General features: G+C 53.5%; 2 protein-coding genes across 2 annotated transcripts in view; one reads left to right on the top strand and one right to left on the bottom strand.

Annotated features, from left to right (window-relative positions):
* Positions 1-22,589, top strand: part of LOC120999870 — a 199,048-nt gene that overhangs the window by 134,705 nt on the left and 41,754 nt on the right. The window contains exon 4 of the mRNA XM_040430920.1: positions 20,246-20,589. Within this exon, the coding sequence (XP_040286854.1) occupies positions 20,246-20,589 (344 nt within the window). The remainder of the gene's footprint in view (positions 1-20,245; positions 20,590-22,589) is intronic.
* Positions 21,494-21,907, bottom strand: LOC120999874 (histone H2A type 1-like). The gene has a single exon (XM_040430925.1). The coding sequence runs from the start codon at positions 21,905-21,907 to the stop codon at positions 21,515-21,517; it is 393 nt and encodes a 130-aa protein (XP_040286859.1). The 3' UTR covers positions 21,494-21,514.

The following is a 22,589-nucleotide window of genomic DNA, read 5'->3' as shown; positions in this document are numbered from 1 at the left end:
CTGGGAGGAGCTGGATGCCTAGCTCATATATATAGGAGGTCTGTGGCTTCAGTTCCTTGCTTGGTCCTCTTGTGTACACATGCTTCTAAGACTGCTGCTGCTTCTGGTTCCTGATCCTGGCTTCGTCTGACTACCCTGCTGGTTCCTGATCCTGGCTTCGTCTGACTACCCTGCTGGTTCCTGATCCTGGCTTCGTCTGACTACCCTGCTGGTTCCTGATCCTGGCTTCGTCTGACTACCCTGCTGGTTCCTGATCCTGGCTTCGTCTGACTACCCTGCTGGTTCCTGATCCTGGCTTCGTCTGACTACCCTTCTGGTTCCTGACCTCTGGCTTCGCAAAGACTCTGCTCGGTTTCACCATCCGTTTTGGACTTTTGCTTTACAGCTTTATTTTCAATAAAGCCTTCTTATTTTCTCTTATCTCTTGTTGCACGTCTGGTTCATGGTTCCGTGACATTAGGACCAAGCCATGAATTCTGACGGTACAGGGCCATCCTCGCTACCCACGCTGGTTGCCAGACTTGATCAGCAGGATCACCTGTTGGGTCGGTTCGCTGTGGCGTTGCAAACCCTGCTTGAACGCACGGCTCATTTCGCTCCCGTTGCCGATGGGTCGGTTGTCGCTCCTGGGCTCGCTCCTACTGCCGCTCCGGTTGTTGCGCCAGAGTCTACCCCGACACCTGTTGTTGCGCCTGCGGTGTTTCGGGGTATGACCGGTTCTGCCCCTCTTCCACAGCGCTTTGGGGGAGAGCCAACTCAGTGCCGAGGTTTCCTTAACCAGGTGGGCATTTATTTCGAGTTGCTGCCACATGCCTTTCCTACTGAGAGATCAAAGGTGGGCTTCTTGATCTCGCTGCTCTCGGACAAGGCCTTGGCCTGGGCCAGCCCTTTATGGGAGAACAACAATCCGGTCGTTGCCGAGTTTTCCGGTTTTGTTGCTTCTCTTCGGAAGGTATTCGATGTGCCGGCTCGTGCTGCCTCTGCTGCGAAGCTCCTTATGTCCATCAGACAGGGTTCACGATCCGTAGCTGAATACGCCATTGAGTTTCGTACCCTGGCAGCAGAGGTGGGCTGGAATAATGAGGCTCTGGTCGCTGCTTTCTCTCATGGTCTCTCGGATGCCTTGAAGGATGAGGTTGCAGCTAAGGACCTACCAGTTGAGCTTGAGTCTCTTATTTCATTCCTGATTTTGATTGACACCAGACTCAGGGAGAGACCTTCCTTTAAGGAGAACCTGCGGAGGTCTTCTAACAGATTGGTGCCTACGTTTGCTGTCCCACCCGTGCCTCCCTCTCCTCCCACGCCTCCTGGGGATGACTTGTCTGGGGGTGAACCCATGCAGCTGGGGTTTGCTCGCCTGTCCGAGGGGGAGAGGGCACTCCGGAGACGCGAGGGCCGATGCATGTACTGTGGTCTCGGTGGGCATTTTCGGTTGGCATGTCCGAACCGTCCGGGAAAACGCTCGTACCTGAGATCCTGTCGGGGGCAGATCTTGGGTGGAGTCTCCTCGTCCCCGGTTTCCCGTGTTGACAAACCACTGATCACTGTTGTCCTCTCCTGGGTCGGGGGCTCGGTGACGACCCAGGCGTTGGTGGACTCTGGTGCTGGTGGTTTGTTCATTGATAGTGGGTTCGCTGCCGCCAATTCCATTCCTCTGCAGGCTCGAGGTTCCCCACTGGCTCTTGAGGCGATAGACGGCAGACCCCTTCTGCCGCCACACGTGACTCATGAGACCCTTCCAGTGGGGATAGCCATTGGTGCCGTTCACAGAGAGTCGGTCTGTCTCCAGGTTATTTCGTCTCCACACTACTCGGTGGTCTTGGGGTACCCCTGGCTCCAGAAGCATAATCCGACTTTCGATTGGAGATCGGTCGAGATCCTCTCGTGGTCACCACAGTGTGGGGCTAGTTGCATCCATGGGCCTGTCAAGTTGCTGTGTACTTCCTCGGACTCTCTGTTGCCTCCTGAATACGAGGAGTACCGGGATGTATTCGATAAGGTGCGCGCGGTTGCCCTACCTCCGCACCGCCCATACGATTGTGCCATAGAGTTACAATCTGGTGCCGTTCCTCCTCGTGGCAAAGTCTATCCACTGTCGGTAGCGGAGAATGAGGCCATGGAGGAGTACGTGAGGGAGGCGCTTTCACGCGGACACATTCGCAAATCTTCGTCCCCGGCAGGGGCTGGATTTTTCTTTGTGAAAAAGAAGGGCGGTGAGTTGAGGCCTTGCATCGATTACAGGGGTCTCAATCGCATCACGATCAAGAACGCTTACCCGATACCCTTGATTTCCGAGCTGTTCGATCGCCTTAAAGGGGCCACGGTCTTTACCAAACTCGACCTGAGGGCGGCATATAACCTGGTAAGGATCAAGGCGGGCGATGAGTGGAAGACTGCGTTTAACACCAGGACCGGTCATTATGAATCCTTGGTTATGCCCTTTGGGTTGTGCAATGCGCCCGCAGTCTTTCAGGAATTCATCAACGATGTTTTCCGTGACCTGTTGCAACAGTGTGTGGTGGTCTATTTGGATGACATCTTGGTATATTCTGAATCCATGGAGGTCCACATTCTGGATGTCAGACGAGTGTTGCAACGGTTACGAGAGAACAAGCTGTTCGGTAAGCTTGAGAAATGCGAATTTCACCGATCCCAGGTAACCTTCTTAGGTTACATCATTTCCGCTGAGGGGTTCTCCATGGATCCTGAGAAGGTTTCGGCTGTCTTACAGTGGCCCCAGCCCAGTGGTCTTCGTTCCCTGCAGCGCTTTTTGGGCTTCGCCAATTATTATCGGAAGTTCATCAGGGACTTTTCCATGCTGGCCAAGCCTCTCACGGATCTGACCAGGAAGGGCAGTAATTCCCAGGTCTGGCCGCTCGAGGCCATCCGAGCTTTTGAGGCCCTAAAGTCCGCCTTTGTGTCGGCACCGATTCTGTCGCATCCCAACCCTGGGTTGCCCTTTGTCCTCGAGGTGGACGCGTCTGAGACGGGAGTAGGCGCCCTTCTGTCTCAGCGTAGAACACCAGAGGGTCCTCTGCTTCCTTGTGGGTTTTACTCCCGGAAACTGTCTTCCGCGGAGTGCAACTATCAGATTGGTGACAGGGAGTTATTGGCCATCGTGCAGGCCCTTAAAGAATGGAGGCACTTGCTCGAGGGTTCGGTGGTTCCGGTTCTCATCCTGACGGACCACAAGAATCTGACCTACCTTTCTGAGGCCAAGAGATTGACACCACGTCAGGCCAGATGGGCTCTGTTCTTGTCACGTTTTAATTACGTGGTCTCCTACCTACCCGGTTCCAAGAACATCAGGGCGGATGCCTTATCACGGCAGTACTCCGAGCTGTCCAGGGAGGAGTCGATTCCGACTTCGGTCATACCTCCGAATCAGATCCTGGCCGCCATTCGCACCAGCCTGACCTCTCCCCTGGGTGAGCAGATTTTGGCGGCTCAATCTGGTGCTCCCTCTGGGAGACCCAACGGCAGATGTTTTGTGCCTGAGGAGTTGCGCACTCGGTTGTTGCGTACCTACCATAACTCCAAGACCGCGGGGCATCCTGGAAAGAATCAGCTGTCCTGGGCTGTTTCACGTCTGTTCTGGTGGCCTTCCCTACGTTCCGACATCGCCGCATATGTAGCGGCATGCTCCGTTTGTGCCCAGAGTAAGTCCCCTCGGCACCTTCCGTTGGGCCTTCTGCAACCCATAGCCACCGGGGAGCGCCCATGGTCACACCTGGGGATGGATTTCATTGTGGACCTCCCTGCATCCCGAGGCCATACGGTCATTCTCATGATTGTGGATCGGTTTTCCAAAATGTGCCACTGTGTTCCTCTCAAGAAGTTACCCTCTGCACAAGAGTTGGCCACGATTTTTGCCAGGGAGGTCTTCCGGTTGCACGGTTTGCCCAAGGAGATTGTGTCGGATCGGGGGAGTCAGTTTGTGTCCAGGTTCTGGCGCGCCTTTTGCTCCCAGTTGGGGATTCATCTCTCCTTCTCCTCGGCCTACCACCCTCAGTCCAATGGGGCCGCAGAACGATCCAATCAGGCCTTGGAGCAATTCCTTCGTTGCTATGTCTCCGACCACCAAGACAATTGGGTTGACCTCCTGCCTTGGGCTGAGTTTGCCAGGAACACGGCGGTGAACTCTTCCTCTGGGACGTCTCCCTTCATGGCCAATTATGGGTTCCAACCTGCCGTGTTACCGGAGGAATTCTCTCCCCAGGATATTCCGGCTGTGGAGGATCACCTTTCCGTCCTACGTGCTTCTTGGGTACAGATCCAGAGGTCCCTTGAGGTCTCTGCGCAGCGCCAGAGACTCCAGGCTGATCGCAGACGAGCGCCTGCTCCTTCCTACCAGGTCGGAGACCGTGTATGGTTGTCCACCCGCAACCTCAACCTTCGAGTGCCCACTCCCAAGCTGGCGCCTCGCTTTGTTGGTCCCTTCCGAGTGCTTCGCAGGGTAAACCCGGTAGCCTATGCCCTTGCGCTTCCTTCTGGCATGCGGATCTCCAATGTGTTTCATGTCTCCCTGTTGAAGCCACTGGTGTGTAATCGTTTCACTTCCTCGGTTCCTCGGCCTCGTCCGGTCCAAGTGGGCAATCGTGAGGAATATGAGGTGAGCAATATCCTGGACTCACGCCTGGTCCGCGGTCGGTTGCAGTTTTTGGTCCATTGGCGTGGTTATGGTCCAGAGGAGCGTTCCTGGGTTCCCTCCGCAGATGTCCATGCTCCTGCCTTGCTCCGAGCCTTCCACGCACGCTTCCCTCAGAAACCGTTTTGTGCTCCGCGGAGGAGGGGCCCTTGAGGGGGAGGTACTGTCATGGTCTTACCTTCTTGCTGTTCTCCTTCGTTTGACATGTGCTGGCGGCCATCTTGGTTTGTGGGTTTCTTGTAGCCTTCCACCCTGCGGCTCCTCCTTCCCACTGGGAGGAGCTGGATGCCTAGCTCATATATATAGGAGGTCTGTGGCTTCAGTTCCTTGCTTGGTCCTCTTGTGTACACATGCTTCTAAGACTGCTGCTGCTTCTGGTTCCTGATCCTGGCTTCGTCTGACTACCCTGCTGGTTCCTGATCCTGGCTTCGTCTGACTACCCTGCTGGTTCCTGATCCTGGCTTCGTCTGACTACCCTGCTGGTTCCTGATCCTGGCTTCGTCTGACTACCCTGCTGGTTCCTGATCCTGGCTTCGTCTGACTACCCTGCTGGTTCCTGATCCTGGCTTCGTCTGACTACCCTTCTGGTTCCTGACCTCTGGCTTCGCAAAGACTCTGCTCGGTTTCACCATCCGTTTTGGACTTTTGCTTTACAGCTTTATTTTCAATAAAGCCTTCTTATTTTCTCTTATCTCTTGTTGCACGTCTGGTTCATGGTTCCGTGACAAGGAGATGCCAAAGGGCAACACAGCAAACTGGTAGTGCTTCACTACCTCCTTTATGCAGACAGCAACTCTGAGAAATTTCCTGTGGGCCGGACAGATAGGAACATGAAGGTAAGCATCCTTCAGATCTATCGTCACCATCACGTCTGCCGGGTTCAGGATGTTGAGGACTGAGCGAATGGTTTCCATCCGGAAACGCTTCCTTCTGATAAACCGATTTAGGTAACGCAGATCGATAATCATGCGCCAGTCTCCTGACGGCTTTGGAACGAGAAAGATGGGAGAATACACTCCCTGACCGAGCTCCTGAGGAGGAACCTCCTCTAAGGCCCCTTTGACAATGTACTGGAGTACAGAGTCTTCCAGGATCAGTTGTCTGCTGGGTGTTAGACGTCCTGTGAGGACGAACCTCTCTTGAGGTTGGGAACTGAAATCGATCCTGTAACCGGTGCTGATGACCTGCAGCACCCAAGGATCTGGAATTATTTTTTCCCAAAAATTTCTGAACAAAAATAAACGACCTCCTACTGGAGGATTCAGGCAGGGAGATTCGTGTGGGAGTGAGGGGGGTGGGGACGGGGAGGTGACGGGCTGCCGAGAGTCATTGCTCAGCCCTGCGGTTCCCGCGACCGCGACCTCTACCTCTCTTGTTAATTTCGGAACGTCTCTGGTTCCTCTCTCTTCCTTGGAATCTCCCCCCTCTGCCTCTCCCACGTCCTCGAAAGGACTGCTGAGGGAGTGATTTTCCCTTCTTGTCTGCTAGACTCTCCATGAGGCGGTCTAGCTCGGAGCCGAACAACCTGCCAGGCTCGTAAGGGAGGGAGCACAAATTAAATTTTGACATGTTGTCCGCTACCCAGGGCTTCAGCCATAAGGGCCGTCTGCTGGCAGCAGACAAAGCCATTGACTTGGCAGCAAGCCTTAGCTGCTGCTGAGACGCATCCGCCAAAAAATCAATGCCTAATAGAAGGGTCTTGAATTGATCCAGAATGTCATCTCTGGCGATTCCCGAGTCTATGTCTGCCTGGATCTTCAGCGTACGGGCACGAATGAACTCAGACACCTCGGTACCGGCTATGGCCACGGAGGCAGAGGCGGACGCCGCAGCATAGTTGCGCCTAAGCGAACATTCTGCGCGTCTATCCAGGGGATCCTTCAGGTTACTCCCGTCATCGGAAGGTACCAAAGTTCTTTTAGAAAGCTTGGCTATCGCCATATCCACCTTAGGCGGAGGGACCCAATCCAGGGAGTCCCCGTCCTGTAGGGGGAACATCAGCTTAAACCTCTTGGTTAAGACCGGTCCTTTTTCTGGATGTTTCCATTCGGTCGCCATTAGTTTTTTAAGCGACTCGTCCACTTTGAAGGCCCTTGGCCCCCTAGCGGTGGAGTGTGGAGCTTCCCCATGCTCAACATCCTGGTCCCTTGACCTGATGGAGCGCAGTAATCTTTGTGTCTTCTCCGCCGGAAAAGAAAAGACCGACTCTTCTTCCTCAGAGGAAGAATTCTCGCCAAGCGAGATCACGTCTTCTGACATAGGAACAGGCCCCGGCGAGGCCTGCCTGGGTCTCTTGTTGGAGACCGCCCCCTTGATCTCTGCGACGGAGGTGTCCAAGAACTCCTTCATCCAGGAAAACATTTCAACAACCGTCGGCTCAGGATTGGCTGGCCTAGGGCGGCAGCCTGGACAACGATGAAACTCGTAGCTGTCGGGTAACGGGGTGCCACAACTGGAACAGGCCAGGTGCTTCTGCTTGTGGGCGACTTTTCCTAGAAAAGAAGTAGGCACTATTAAAGCTGGTTTCAACGCGCCCAGGGGGTCAAGCGCAGACGTCAATCTTACCTTGAGATGGTGACGTCATGACTCTAAGAAATCTGAACAACCTAGAACCTTCTGATCAGAGTAGGTACTCTCACAGCCTTAGCACTGGAACAGCAAAAGTCAAGATCAGCTGCACACAGGAACTGAGTGCAACACTGACCCTGCCAGCAGCCTGGCCTTATATAGCAGGAAGGGGAGGACCAGGGGGAGGAGGAGTAACAGCTCCTCCCCCAAAAATCTCCAGGCTCCCCACTGAGGGACCCATAAAAAACGAAATTTTATTAGCAACTTAATCGAATTCGCTCCTCCCCCCCTCCTCCACAAGCACATCAGCTAATTTGCGCTAACTCGCGCTAATCTTTATCGCGGCGGCGTCTCTTTTTTTTTTTTTTTTTCCGGACCGGAAGTGACAATGACGCACTTCCGGTCTCGCGTCCGATACACCGGAGCTGAGAAACGATCTCAGGGCCGGCCGCAGTTTACAGAGGAGGTAGGAGGGGAGAGCAGGAGCGGAGCGGAGAGGAGACAGGGGGGAGGGAGCTCCCAGCTCCGCTTACTGAGTACACCCTGTCAGAACTTACCGGCTACCTGCAGCCAGACCGTCTCCATACTTACGCTCCCAGCCAGGCAGGGACCCTGTAAAAGAAAATTGTAACATTAAGACAAAATAAAAGCAGAACTTCAGCAAGTTTTTCCCCCAACTACTGAGGGAGAGACTCTGAATAAAGTCATGCCTGTCAGACCAACACACAGGACAAAATAAAAGCAACTAGCCCTGTGTGAGGGCGGCCTATATAAGGAGGGGGGAGTTAATTAATTAATTAATTACTAGAGATGCAGAATTTTATTCAGCAAAAATTCCGCCTGTCCTGACCAGCTTCACAGGGGCGAATACCCCCCACTTGTGCTGCTGGTTAGGACGAAAGGGAAGATGTATGCCAGCCTGAACCTCCAAGTTATGGACAGAGCGTCTATTGCTACCGGGTTGTCCTCCCTGTAAAGGGAACAGAACTTTCTCACCTTGGCGTTCAATCGGGTAGCCATCAGGTCGATTTCTGGGGTGCCCCACCGCTGGACAATCGTGGAGAAGATACTCTTGTTCAGGGACCACTCCCCTGGAACTGGTAGACCCCGACTCAGGCGATCTGCGACCACATTGAGATTAGTGTTGATCACGAATATTCGAATTTCGAATTTTTATCGTGAATATAGGTACTTCGAAAATTCGCGAAAATTTCAAATATAGTTATATATATTCGAAATTTCGAATATTCGAATTTTTTCTTTTTTTTTTTTTTAGATTTTTTTTTTTTTTTTATCAGTACACATGATCCCTCACTGCTTCTAGCTTGTGGGCCAATAAGAAGGCTGCAATATACTTGACTTTAGGAGTAGTAGTGTTTGCGAATTTTGCTCTATATTTGTTTTTTTGAAAATTCGCTATATTGCTATATATTCTTGTTTTAGAATATTACGAATATTCGAAAAAACAAAGTTATAGCAATATAGAGAATATTCGAAAAAAATAGAATAGAGCAATTTAGCTAATATAGTGATATAATCTTCTTTGTCTAATAGTTGTAAGTTGAAAAATTTGCAATAAAAAATTTGAATCCGAAAATTCGAATTCCGAAAATTCACATATTACACAATCATTACCTTTCCGATTTTTTGAGTAAAAAAAAAATCGTGAATTTTCAAATTTGCGCATTTTCGACGAATATTCTACAAAATATTCGCGAAATATCGCGAATTCGAATATGACCCCTGCCGCTCATCACTAATTGAGATCCCCTTTGATATGGACTGCCATTAGGTGGGACAGGTTGACCTCTGCCCAAGAGAGAATAGAACCCACCTCCCTCAGGAGGGTTTGGGATTTCGTCTCTCCCTGTCTGTTCAGGTAAGTGACCACAGTTGTGTTGTCTGTCCAGACTCTCACCGCCTGACCGCAAATGAGAGGAGCAAAATAAAGGAGGGCTAGTTTGACCGCTCTCGGCTCTCTCCAATTGGATGAGAGGATTTTCTTCTGGGGATTCCAAGTACCTCGTACTGGGTTGTCCTCCAGATGGGCCCCCCAGCCCAGCAGTGAAGCGTCCGTGGTCAGCGTGACCCAACGAGGTTGGATCAGAGACCTCCCATCTTTTAGGTTCTTCCACCACTTGAGCGAAGAACGGACTTCTACCGACAGGGAGTGCATTCTGTCTAGGTCTTTGGGCTTGCGACTCCAAGCTGCTAAGACCTCCTCCTGAAGGGGGCGTAAGTGCCATAAGGCCCAAGGAACTGCCTCTGCAGATGCTGACATGTGGCCTAACATCCTCATAAGAACCCTTATGGAGACTCGTTTGGGCGGTATAAGAGACTGTGCGGCTTTTATTACTCTGTCCCTCCTCTGTGGGGACAGGTATAGGGTCATCAGTTGTGAATCGATCACAAACCCCAAGAACGTTCTCGTGGTTGAGGGGACTAAGTGCGACTTGTCCCAATTTATCAACCAACCCAGACCCTGGAGAATCTGGAGAGCTTGTTGAAGCTGACTATGCAGGACGTCTGCGTTTGCGGCTTTTAAAAGCCAATCGTCCAAGTACGGTACGACCTCTAGCCCAAGAAGTCTTAAATGGGCGACCACAGGAGCCACTACCTTTGTGAAGGTGTGCGGAGCTGAGGATATGCCGAAGGGCAATACAGAAAACTGGTAGTGCTTCACTACCCCTTGCAAGGCCACAGAAACTCTGAGATATTTCCTGTGTGCTGGGCAGATGGGAACATGAAGGTAAGCATCCTTCAGGTCTATAGTTACCATCATATCTCCTGGGTTCAGGATGTTTAGTACAGAGCGAATGGTTTCCATCCGGAAACGCTTCTTCCTGATGAAACGATTTAGGTAACGTAAATCGATCATCATCCGCCAGTCTCCTGATGGTTTTGGTACCAGAAAGATGGGGGAATAAACCCCCTGCCGCCATTCGCGAGGAGGAACCTCCTCTAATGCTCCTTTCTGTATATACTGGAAAACCGAGTCTTCCAGGATTAATTGTCTGTCGGGTGCTAAAGTCCTTGTTAGGGCTAACTTGTCCCGAGGAAGGGAAATTAAATCTATAGTGTACCCTGATGCTATCACCTGTAGCACCCAAGGGTCTGGAATTTTTTGCATCCAAAAATTTTTTGAATAGACTCAAACGTCCACCGACTGGGGGACTGAAAACTGGTCCTTCCTCTGGGACCCCGGGGGGTGGGGAAGAGGAATTGACGGGCTGTGGAGAGTCATAGATCAGCCCTGCGGTTCCCACGACCGCGACCCCTACCTCTCTTACTACCTTCAGAACGCCTCTGGGTTCTATCTCCCCCCTGAAATCTTCCTCCTCCTCCTCTACCTCTTCCTCGACCCCGAAAGGACTGCTGGGGGAGGGATTTACCTTTTTTGTCCGCTAAGTTCTCCATGAGAGAATCTAATTCAGAACCGAACAGTCTCCCCGGCTCATAAGGAAGGGAGCAAAAGTTAAATTTGGACGTGTTGTCCGCCGCCCATGGTTTTAACCAGAGTGGGCGCCTGCTGGCTGAGGAGAGCGCCATAGACTTGGCCGCTAATTTTAATTGCTGTTGGGAGGAATCTGATAGGAAATCAATGCCCAGTAAGAGAGTCTTGAATTGGTCCAGGATGTCGTCCCGGGCAACCCCAGAATCCAAGTCTGATTGGATCCTGAGAGTGCGTGCACGGACAAACTCTGATACCTCAGAGCCCGCTATAGCAACCGAGGCAGAGGCGGAGGCAGCCGAGTAGTTGCGTCTAAGCGTGCACTCTGCTCGTCTGTCTAGGGGATCCTTTAGGTTGCTGGTGTCATCTGAGGGGACTAGAGTCCTTTTAGAGAGCTTTGATATGGCCATATCCACCTTTGGAGTTGGAACCCAGACTAAGGAATCCGCATCCTGTAGAGGGAACATTAGTTTAAATCTTTTTTTTAATACTGGCCCCTTCTCCGGGTGTTTCCACTCGGTCGCCATTAATTTCTTTAAAGACTCGTCCACTTTAAAGGCCCTTGGCCCCCTAGAGGTGGACTGTGGAGCTTCCCCTTGCTCAACAGCATGGTCCCTCGACCTGATGGAGCGTAACAGTCTTTGAGTTTTTTCGGCCGGAAAAAGGAAGGCCGAACTCTCTTCCTCAGAGGAAGAATTATCCTCAATGGAGACGACGTCTTCAGACATGGGTACAGGACCAGGAGAAGTCTGTCTGGGCCTCTTGTTAGAGACTGCTCCCTTGATCTCGGCAATGGACGTATCCATGAACTGTTTCATCCATGAGAACATATCCACCACGGTTGGTTCTGGGTCCGCTGGTCTGGGACGGCAGCCTGGGCATCGATGGAATTCGTATGAATCTGGCAATGGGGTGCTGCAGCTGGAGCAGATGAGATGCTTCTGCTTGTGAGTGGATTTGCCTAAGACACAGACAACAGAATAAGAATTTGGACCCAAAATGGTACAAAAAGGGAGAGCAGTACCTTACCATGAGGTGGCGATGCCATCTTAGAAGAAAGAAGGTGACTTCAAGGAAAACTTCCTGAGCGCAGGAGAAGCCAAACAGCAGAAGTCAGTTGAGCTCAGAAAACTGAGAGCAACATTGACCTGCCTCACACGGGTGTCTTAAATAGCGCAAGGGGGAGGAGTCTATAGCCACTCCCCCACCCTGGGGGTGGATTCCCGGTTAAAAGGTACAATTTTAATAAATATAAGATAACCTTCCTAATTCCCCCGTTAGGTGCCCCAGCAAAACTGAGGCACGAACTTAAGGTGTATTTTGAACAGGGGAAGCGCTGAACACAGCGCTGGAGGTCGGAGCCGCGGACCGGAAGTGACGACAATGACGCACTTCCGGTACTCGCGAGACGCCGGAGGAACGAAGCGACCGCTTCAGCGGCACACGAGGTGAAAGGCAGGAAGCCAAACCGCCGCCATCTCCCCCCTGCATCTGATATGACTGTAACACAGATGGGCTCCGAAGTGATCCACCGCAGGCACGCTCCCACAGAGGTAGGAGAGGGCAGGTTCAGGATACCTAGAAAAAACAAAAAGGCAGAATTAAAGACTATAATAACCATAAAATAACTCTATGGCTAACAATGGGAGACTCCAGAAAGGAGTCTAGTCTGCCCTGGAGTCCACAGGACAATAAAAAAGCAACCCCGTCCAGTTAGGGGCCGGGTTATATGGGGTAGGGGCTTAATTAATTACTAATTAGGATACTTAGGCAGAAAGTTCCGCCTGTCCTTTCCAGCTTCACAGGGGCAAATACCCCACTTGTGCTGCTGGTTAGGACGAAAGGGAACCATGCTTTCACATAGGTCGTACTCTCACTGACGCAATCCCTCCGAAGATCCCCATGTCTAACTCTTGTTATGGTTGTGTTACTGTCTATATGCACTATTTTCCCCACGCACTCCGGTTTACACTGATCATGTTACATATCTATTGCCTTCATGTGTAACTATTATTTGTATGATTTCACATGATATCACTCAATGTATGGCTATCTTTAACTACTTGATAAAACAATAAAAATTGTTAATTAAAAAAAAAAGTACCCAGCTTCATGTCCAACTAAGCTAGGCGGCGCAGGACAACACTGTCCAAGTCAGACCAGTGCCAACAGGTGGTCGGTTGGCTTGCTGAAGATAATGCTTCCAGTCGTTAAGCATCACCCTCTCTTCCACCAAGTCCAGTCTCTGTAGCCAAGAGTCTGGACAGCCAACTCCTCGCTCAGATCATCCTTCCTCCCACCATGGAGAGGCCGGCCAAAGCAGTGACCCCACACTCCGATATTCCCAGGAGCTCTTTTCTGCTCCACTATTAGAGTGGACTACTATGTGGGGGCAAATTACTAGATGGGGGCAGTGTGGGGGAAACTATTGTGTGGGGGCAGTGTGGGGGTAATTGCTATGTGGGGGCAAATTACTAGATGGGGGCGTGTGGGGGAAACTATTGTGTGGGGGCAGTGTGGGGGTAATTGCTATGTGGGGGCAAATTACTAGATGGGGGCGTGAGGGGGAAACTATTGTGTGGGGGCAAGCTACTATATGGGGGCAGTGTGGGGGCAAATTACTAGATGGGGGCAGTGTGGGGGAAACTATTGTGTGGGCGCAGTGTGGGGGTAATTGCTATGTGGGGGCAAATTACTAGATGGGGGCGTGTGGGGGAAACTATTGTGTGGGGGCAGTGTGGGGGTAATTGCTATGTGGGGGCAAATTACTAGATGGGGGCGTGTGGGGGAAACTATTGTGTGGGGGCAGTGTGGGGGTAATTGCTATGTGGGGGCAAATTACTAGATGGGGGCGTGAGGGGGAAACTATTGTGTGGGGGCAAGCTACTATATGGGGGCAGTTTGGGGGAAATTACTATGTGGGGGCAAATTACTATGGGGGGATTACTATATGGGGACAGTGTGGTGGAAATTACTATATGGGGTGTTGCTATTGGGGAGGCACTGTAGGGGCAATTCTATTATTTCTGGGGACACTATACAGGGATTATTGCCTGGAGCACAATAGAGGGTGGTATTATTACTGGGGGTCTCTAGGGGACATTATAGCTGCTGTGGACACTATAGCAACATTTGGGGTAATTTATCAGACTGGTGTAACGCAGAACTGGCTTAGTCGCCCATAGCAGCCAATCAGATTCCACCTTTCATATTTGACAGCTCTTTTGGAAATAGTGTTCTACTTTACACCAGTTTGATAAATTACCCCAATTATGTCTATTAGGGTCACTATTTTTTCAGCAGTATAGTACCTGGGGCATTGGGGGGCACAACGGGCACAGTATTGGGGGTGGCAGCAGGATGACACTGTGGGGACACCAGGATGAGGAGGTTGATGGAAAAATTGAGAAATCTAACGTGTCTGTGTTACAAACTGTAGAGACGAGATGCGGCTGAAAATTTGCCATGGTGGTCTGGGTCAGATGGAGGAGAAGAGGAAAGAGAAGGTCTACATGACAGGAGATGTCCCTGGATGTAAGAGGTATGTGGTGCTGTATTCTCCTCCATGTCTTTATATATTTTAAATTTGGTGACCAAATTTTTCAGTTTAGGACCCAATTTGGGGTATTTATTTTAGTCTGAAGATGTCATATGGCCTAAGAAGAGACTGTGGAGCCCATGAAGCACCGCAGCCTCTTCATACAAAAAATAAATAAAATGGAGGGGGGAAGGGGCCAAGTTGGGTAGACGGCCCCGGGCCTATCATGCACTTAATCCGCCCCTGCTTCACACAATGTGCTGACGAGAAGTGGTTTGCACGCTGTGCAATCAGAGCCTGAAGCGAGGCATAAACGTTCTCCACTTGAGCACAACCTGCATGACCAGGCATCTAAGTGCAAAGCAGGAGCTGCAGTGGAGAAGACACCTCAAAAACCAAGAAAGGTCTCGGACTCCTCCTGCTTCCTCTTCTGCTGCAGTCGTGGCCTCTTCATCCACCTCTGGAGTGACAGTGCCACCTGCCACCCCGCAGAGGATCTGCAGGCAACACCACCACCTGGGTCACCAAGCATCTCCACAATGTCCCACGGAAGCGTTTAGCTCTCCATATCCCAAACACTGGAGAGGAAGAGGAAGTACCCCCCTACCCACCCGCCATCCCTGGCCCTGAATGCCAGCATTTCTAAATTACTGGCCTTTGAAATGCTGTCATTCCGTCTGGTGGAGACAGAGAGTTTTAAAGGCCTTATGGCGGTGGCTGTCCCACAGTACGTCGTGCCCAGCCGCCACTACTTTTCCAGGAGAGCCATCCCTTCCCTGCACAACCAAGTGGGGGACAAAATCAGGTGTGCACTGCGCAACGCCATCTGTGGCAAGGTGCACCTGACTACAGATACGTGGACCAGTAAGCACGGTCAGGGCCGCTATATCTCCATAACAGCACACTGGGTAAATGCAGTGGCGGCTGGGCCTGAGGCGGATAGCAGTTTGGCGCATGTCCTTCCACCACCGAGGATTGCAGGGCGCTTCAGTTTGCCTCCTGTTGCTTCCTCCTCCTACTCCGCTTCCTCATCCTCTACCGGCTCCTCATCCGGTCAGCGTAACCCCTTCACCACCAACTTCAGCACAGCCAGGGGGAAACGACAGCAGGCAGTGTTAAAACTTATCTGTTTGGGGGACAAACCCCACACCGCGCAGGAGCTGTGGACGGGCCTTGAACAACAGACCGATGAGTGGTTGGTGCCAGTCAGCCTCAAGCCCGGCTTGGTGGTGTGCGATAATGGGCGAAATCTCGTAGCAGCTCTGGGACTAGCCGGTTTGACGCACATCCCTTGCCTGGCGCATGCGCTGAATTTAGTGGTGCAGAGATTCCTTAAACATTACCCCGACATGTCAGAGCTGCTGCATAAAGTGCGGGCCGTCTGTGCGCGCTTCCGGCGTTCTCACCCTTCTGCTGCTCGCCTGTCAGCGCTGCAGCGTAACTTCGGCCTTCCCGCTCACCGCCTCATATGCGACGTGCCCACCAGGTGGAACTCCACCTTGCACATGCTGGACAGACTGTGCGAGCAGCAGCAGGCCATAGTGGAGTTTCAGCTGCAGCACGCACGGGTCAGTCGCTCTGCGGAACAGCAACACTTCACCACCAATGACTGGGCCTCCATGCGAGACCTGTGTTCCTCGTTGCGCTGTTTCGAGAACTCCACCAACATGGCCAGTGCCGATGACGCCGTTCTCAGCGTTACTATCCCACTTCTATGTCTCCTTGAAAAAACGCTGCAGGCGATGATGGAAGAGGATGTGGTACAGGAGGAAGAGGGATCATTTCATAGGGTTTCCGGCCAGTCATTCCCAAGTGGCTCCGAGGGTGGGTTCCTGCACCCACAAACCCAAGGTACACAATTGTCCAGCCAGGGCACAGTTCTGGAGGATGAGGAGGTGGAGGATGAGGAGGAGGAGATGGAGGAGGAGGAACCATGTTCACAGCAGGGTGGCACCCAGACCAGCTCATGGCCATCACTGGTGCGTGGCTGGGGGGATACAGAGGACACAGACGATACACCTCCCACAGAGGACAGCTTGTCGTTGCCTCTGGGCAGCCTGGCACACATGAGCGATTACATGCTGCGGTGTCTCCACAACGACCGCCGAGGTGCCCACATTCTTACTTGTGCTGATTCCTGGGTGGCCGCGCTGCTGGATCCCCGTTACAAGGACAACGTACCGCCCTTAATTCCCTCACTGGAGCGTGATCGTAAGATGCGCGAGTACAAGCGCCCGCTGGTAGACGCGCTGCTGGTGGCATTCATTGTCCCCATTGACTTCAATAGGGTTTGGGTTCGGGGTCAAGTTCGGGTCCCGAACTCGAACTTTTTTGTGAAGTTCGGCCGAACTCGAACATCCAGGTGTCCGCTCAACTCTATTTGTCACTAAACATTTTGGAAGGAAAGGCGAGTTCTCTCAGGGGTATCTGTGCCCCCCGCCGCACCGAGCACCCGCTCTGGCCGGGCAGGAAAGCATGTCCATGGAAAACTCGCCCAGTTGGGGCCACACATGAAGTTTGCATGCCCAGAAGTCCAGGAGATCTTGGATCATGGGTTACAGGGTGCAGTCCAAGTATGTCACCGCCTGCTGGTTCAGGTTCTGCTGGATGTCCTGCTGCTGGAGCTGGGTGGTTTCTTCAGAGGGCGGCTGAAGAAAGCTGCTCATTATAGACGGAAGTTGATGCATGTGATGCTGGTGATGCTTCTATCCCCCCCCCACACACACAACAGCCCCCCCAGTAAGACCTTAATGAGGACCGCCTGGTAATATGGAGGCTGTACTATAGTGTGAAGGCTGAAATCTGTAGGCTGTAATATCATGTGGAGACTGGTAATATGGAGGCTGTAATGAAATGTGGAGGCTGTAATATAATATGGAGGCTGTAATATCATGTGGAGGCTGTAATATCATGTGGAGACTGGTAATATGGAGGCTGTAATGTAATGTGAAGGCTGAAAACTGTAGGCTGTAATATAATGTAGAGGCTGTAATATCATGTGGAGACTGGTAATATGGAGGCTGTAATATAATGTGGAGACTGGTAATATGGAGGCTGTAATGTAGAGGCTGTAATATCATGTAGAGACTGGTAATATGGAGGCTGTAATGTAGAGGCTGTAATATCATGTAGAGACTGGTAATATGGAGGCTGTACTATAGTGTGAAGGCTGAAATCTGTAGGCTGTAATATAATGTGGAGGCTGTAATATAATATGGAGGCTATAATGTAATGTGAAGGATGATGGGAGTAGTGATCGGGCATGGAGGAGGAGGATGAGGGGAGCTTGTGTTGTAACTTCCGATAGCGTTACCGCATCTCATCTAGCTGACAGGGAGGAAAACCGCAGCCACTGTGAGAACAACGGGGAGACCCGGGAGCAGCTCCGCTGGAGACAGGGTGGGGGCTCTGAGAAGAGCCTTTGGGTCCGGAGAGCGGCGGCGGCGCTCACTTGGCGCTGGTGTACTTGGTGACGGCCTTGGTGCCCTCGGAGACGGCGTGCTTGGCCAGCTCTCCGGGCAGCAGCAGGCGCACGGCGGTCTGGATCTCCCGGGAGGTGATGGTGGAGCGCTTGTTGTAGTGAGCCAGGCGGGAGGCTTCCCCTGCGATGCGCTCGAAGATGTCGTTGACGAAGGAGTTCATGATGCCCATGGCCTTGGAGGAGATGCCGGTGTCGGGGTGGACCTGCTTCAGCACCTTGTAGACGTAGATGGCATAGCTCTCCTTCCTGCTCTTCCTCCGCTTCTTGCCGTCCTTCTTCTGAACCTTGGTGACGGCTTTCTTGGAGCCCTTCTTGGGCGCTGGGGCGGACTTGGCTGGCTCGGGCATTCTGACTGAGGACAAAATCTCGTCTGTTCTCCTCCTGCCACCGCGGCGGTATTTATACACGGGCCATGCAAATGAGCTGCTGCTGACTGCGCGCCGATCTACTGGAGGAGAGGGTCACGTGGTGTCTCCACTTCTCCCAATTGGCAGCGTCACATCTATTCAGCTGAGCCGGGGGCGGAGCAAATAGAGGGGCGGGGCTCACATACATCTATTCAGCAGAATCGGGGGCGGAGCAAATAGAGGGGCGGGGCTCACATACATCCATTCAGCAGAGCCGGGGGACGGAGCAGCAAGAAGGAGGGGCTCACATCCATCCGGCGGAGCAAATAGAGGGGCGGGGCTCACATACATCCATTCAGCAGAGCCGAAGGGCGGAGCAAATAGAGGGGCGGGGCTCAGCCATCCATTCTTCTAAACCGGGAGGCGGAGCAGAACTCACATCCATCCATTCAGATGAGCCGGGGGGAGGAGCAGCAGGAAAGACAGGGCTCGTATCCATCCATTCAGCTGAGCCGGGGGGCGGGGCTAACATTTCTCTTCAGTCTATCAGGGCCTCGCTGCTCTGCTGATAACCGCCCCGCCTTTCACTGCGCCCCGCCCCCTGCTGGTAGTGATGCCGCCGCTGAGTGTACTGTGCCTGCAGGGGGGTCGTGCGCTCTATCCCTGGACACCAGCGCAGCGATGGAGCCGCTCTTCTCCGCACAGTGAATACGGGACTGTTCTCCCCTTCCCCGGTAGGACGGTCGTGGGGAGCGGGAGAAGGCGGCCACTGACGGGTTAATACTGTGCAGGCTCTGGGGGCGGGGCTATAGAACTAGCACCTTGGCTTTTGAAATTCCCGCTCAATTACCGTCCGGTTAGAATTCAGCGGCAGTGGACTAGCTCCGCCCTCGGCTCATCTGAATGGATGATGTGAGCCCCGCCCCTCCTGCTGTCTCCGCCTCCTGCTCTCTTCTCAGAGCCCCCACCTTCTCTAGGACGGAGCTGCCGCATTGTGTGAATACATGGAAGCCTCATGTCCGAGGCGGATTATTCCCTCATTATAGACCACTGATCGGGAGGATGGGGGGAGTAGTGATCGTATACTCGGGAGGATGGGGGGAGTAGTGATCGGCCAGAGAGCAGTTGGGCAATGAGGAGAATGAGTGAAGTAGTTATATGGTACTGAGGATGATGAGGGGAGTAGTGATCAGACAGTGAGGATGATTAGGGGAGTAGTGATCAGACAGAGGGCAGTAGTGATCTGCTGATGGATGGATGTGAGCCCCGCCGTGCGCTCTATCCCCGGACACCAGCGCAGAGAGAAGGGGCGGAGCTATAGAACAAGTGCTTTACAGTGATTGGCTGATCTCTGGCTTTTCAAATTCCCGCTCAATTACAGTCCGGTCAGAATCCAGCGGCCGTGGAGGAGCAGTCCATTACACACGGGGGCACTTACCGCTCCTGACATGCTGCGAGAACGGGCAGACATTGCTGCTGTGGAGGGTTCGTCCCCTGTGTGTAATGGACTGCTCCTCCACGGCCGCTGGACGGGAATTTCGAAAGCCAGAGATCAGCCAATCACTGTAACTTACTAGTTCTATAGCCCCGCCCCCATAGCCTGCTCAGTATTAACCCGTCAGTGGCCGCCTTCTCCCGCCCCCCACCGGAGAAGGGGAGAACAGTCCCGTATTCACTGTGCGGAGAAGAGCGGCTCCATCGCTGCGCTGGTGTCCAGGGATAGAGCGCACGACCCCCCTGCACGCACAGTACACTCAGCGGCGGCATCACTACCAGCAGGGGGCGGGGCGCAGTGAGGGGCGGTTATCAGCCGAGCAGCGAGGCCCTGACAGGGTTAACACGCCCCCTATTCCTGCCCGCAGAGGAGCCGGAGCCCCCGCCCGCTGTGAGCGGAGAAGGAGGGCAGAAGGGCGGAGTGGAGCTCGTCTGAGGAGGAGGCGGTGGGAAGAGACTGACCTCCCGCTTCATGTAGGAGGGGCTTATTACCTGGAGACACGCCCATCACCTGGGACTTGCGGATAGGATGGGCTCCGCCTCTTGTGAACGATGATTGGTAACGGAAGTTTTGGCGGGCACATCATTGTACGAATAAACCAATAGTGATGTAGGGGTGTGGTTTACATGAGCCAATGAGGACGAGGCCGGGAGTATAAATGATCTGCACGGTCCGTTCCTCACCTCACTCTCTTGCTGTGTACAGGTCTCTGCAGAGCCATGGCCAGAACCAAGCAGACAGCCCGTAAGTCCACCGGCGGGAAAGCTCCCCGCAAGCAGCTGGCCACTAAGGCCGCCAGGAAGAGCGCCCCGGCCACTGGCGGAGTCAAGAAGCCTCACCGCTACCGGCCCGGGACCGTCGCTCTCCGGGAGATCCGGCGCTACCAGAAGTCCACCGAGCTGCTCATCCGGAAGCTGCCCTTCCAGCGCCTGGTGAGAGAGATCGCCCAGGACTTCAAGACCGACCTTCGCTTCCAGAGCTCGGCCGTCATGGCCCTGCAGGAGGCCAGCGAGGCTTACCTGGTCGGGCTATTCGAGGACACCAACCTCTGCGCCATCCACGCCAAGCGGGTCACCATCATGCCCAAGGACATCCAGCTGGCCCGCAGGATCCGAGGGGAGAGGGCCTAGATCTGCGCCCCGCACCCAACAAAGGCTCTTCTCAGAGCCACCACCTCCTCCAGAGACGAGCTCCACTCCGCCCTTCATTCTCCACCTCTGCTCACAGGAGGCGGGTTAACCCTTTCAGCGCTCTAATTAGTAAGAGCAGTTCCTTTATTCTAAAAGCGCTCTCTGTATCTCCCCCGTCTATCAGGGACTCGCTGACCGTGACCGATAACCGCCTCCATCCTCCCTGCCCACCGCCATCTCCACTCAGCGCTGCTGGGGGCGGAGCTATAGGACAAGTGCTTTACAGTGATTGGCTGATCTCTGGCTTTTGAAATTCCCGCTCAATTACAGTGCGGTTAGAATCCAGCGGCCAAACCCTCTACAGCAGCAATGTCCGCCCGTACTCACAGCAGGTCAGGAGCGGTGATGTCCGATTCATGTCGGAGGAGGGGGGGAGGCCAGCAGCCAATCAGAGCGGAGGCGCACACGGTCCAGGGAGTCGTGCACTGAGGCTAAGAATCCAATGATCCGACTTCTAGAACAATACACGGAGTCTCTGACCGGCTGCAGCAGTATAAAGCCCCCGCAGTGCTGTCCATAGAGCGCCCCCCACTCAGTATAATGCCCGGATCAGGGCCCCCAGCCCCCCCTTCCTGTTCTAGTCCTCAGTCCGGTCACCACTGATCGGACACTTATTACCTATCCGGCTCCGGTTCACTTGTCAGCAACTGGAGCCAAAGATCCAAACTTACCACCTCTAGTCAGGAGCGGTAAGTGCCCCTGTGTGACGCCTCCTCCTCAGCGGAGATCAGCGGCATCGCCAGCTCAGTCGTGCAGACCATGTGGGGGGCTCTTAGAAGAGCCTTTGGTTCCGGGCTCACTTGCTCTTGGCCGACTTGGTGCTCTCGGTCTTCTTGGGCAGCAGCACGGCCTGGATGTTGGGCAGGACGCCTCCCTGGGCGATGGTGACGCCGCCCAGCAGCTTGTTGAGCTCCTCGTCGTTGCGCACGGCCAGCTGCAGGTGGCGGGGGATGATGCGGGTCTTCTTGTTGTCGCGGGCGGCATTGCCGGCCAGCTCCAGGATCTCGGCGGTGAGATACTCGAGCACAGCGGCCAAGTAGACGGGAGCGCCGGCGCCCACCCTCTGGGCGTAGTTGCCCTTGCGGAGGAACCTGTGCACTCGGCCGACCGGGAACTGGAGCCCTGCCCGGGAGGAGCGGGTCTTGGCCTTAGCCCGGACTTTGCCTCCTTGTTTGCCGCGTCCAGACATCGTTCTCTACAGCAAGGAAGACTCGGATGTGTGTGATCCGGAGGAGCCGCCTCCTGCCGCCTTTATAGGCTGCTGCTCCGCCCCCAGCGCCGCTCATTGGGTGGATTAGAAGCCTCCAATGGAGACAAGACTCGTGGAGAAGCCAATGAGCGGGGCTGGGCGTGGCTTATGACGCGAGTACAGGTCACATGACCGGCTCCTCCTGTAGATCAGCAGCTCATTTGCAGTTGGGGACTATAGGCGGGAAATTCAAATGAGCGACGAGATCCTGAGCTCTCCCAGCCAATAGGAGCAGAGCTCTGGACCCCGCAGCCGTTATGTGCCCGTAGGAGCGGAGCCTCGTCCTCCCGCCCTGCACTGAGCAGCCGCACAGCTCGCTGATCCGCAGCCATTCATAGCGGGAGCAGAGCTCAGCTGAAGTGTATAAGGGGAGCAGTGATCTGCCAGAGAGGAGGATGAGGGGAGCAGTGATCGGGCATTAAGGATGATGAGGGGAGTAGTTATATGGTATTGAGGAGGATGAGGGGAGTAGTGATTGGGCAATAAGGAGAATGAGGGAAATAGTTATATGGTATTGAGGATGATGAGGGGAGTAGTGATCTGCTATTAATGAGGGGAGTGGTGATTGGGCACTGGGGAGGATAAGGGGAGTAGTGGTAATATAATATGGAGGCTGCAATGT

Source organism: Bufo bufo, chromosome 4, assembly GCF_905171765.1.
Source record: "Bufo bufo chromosome 4, aBufBuf1.1, whole genome shotgun sequence".
In the NCBI taxonomy this organism is placed as follows: domain Eukaryota; kingdom Metazoa; phylum Chordata; class Amphibia; order Anura; family Bufonidae; genus Bufo; species Bufo bufo.
This window is presented reverse-complemented; position numbering and strand designations above follow the sequence as displayed.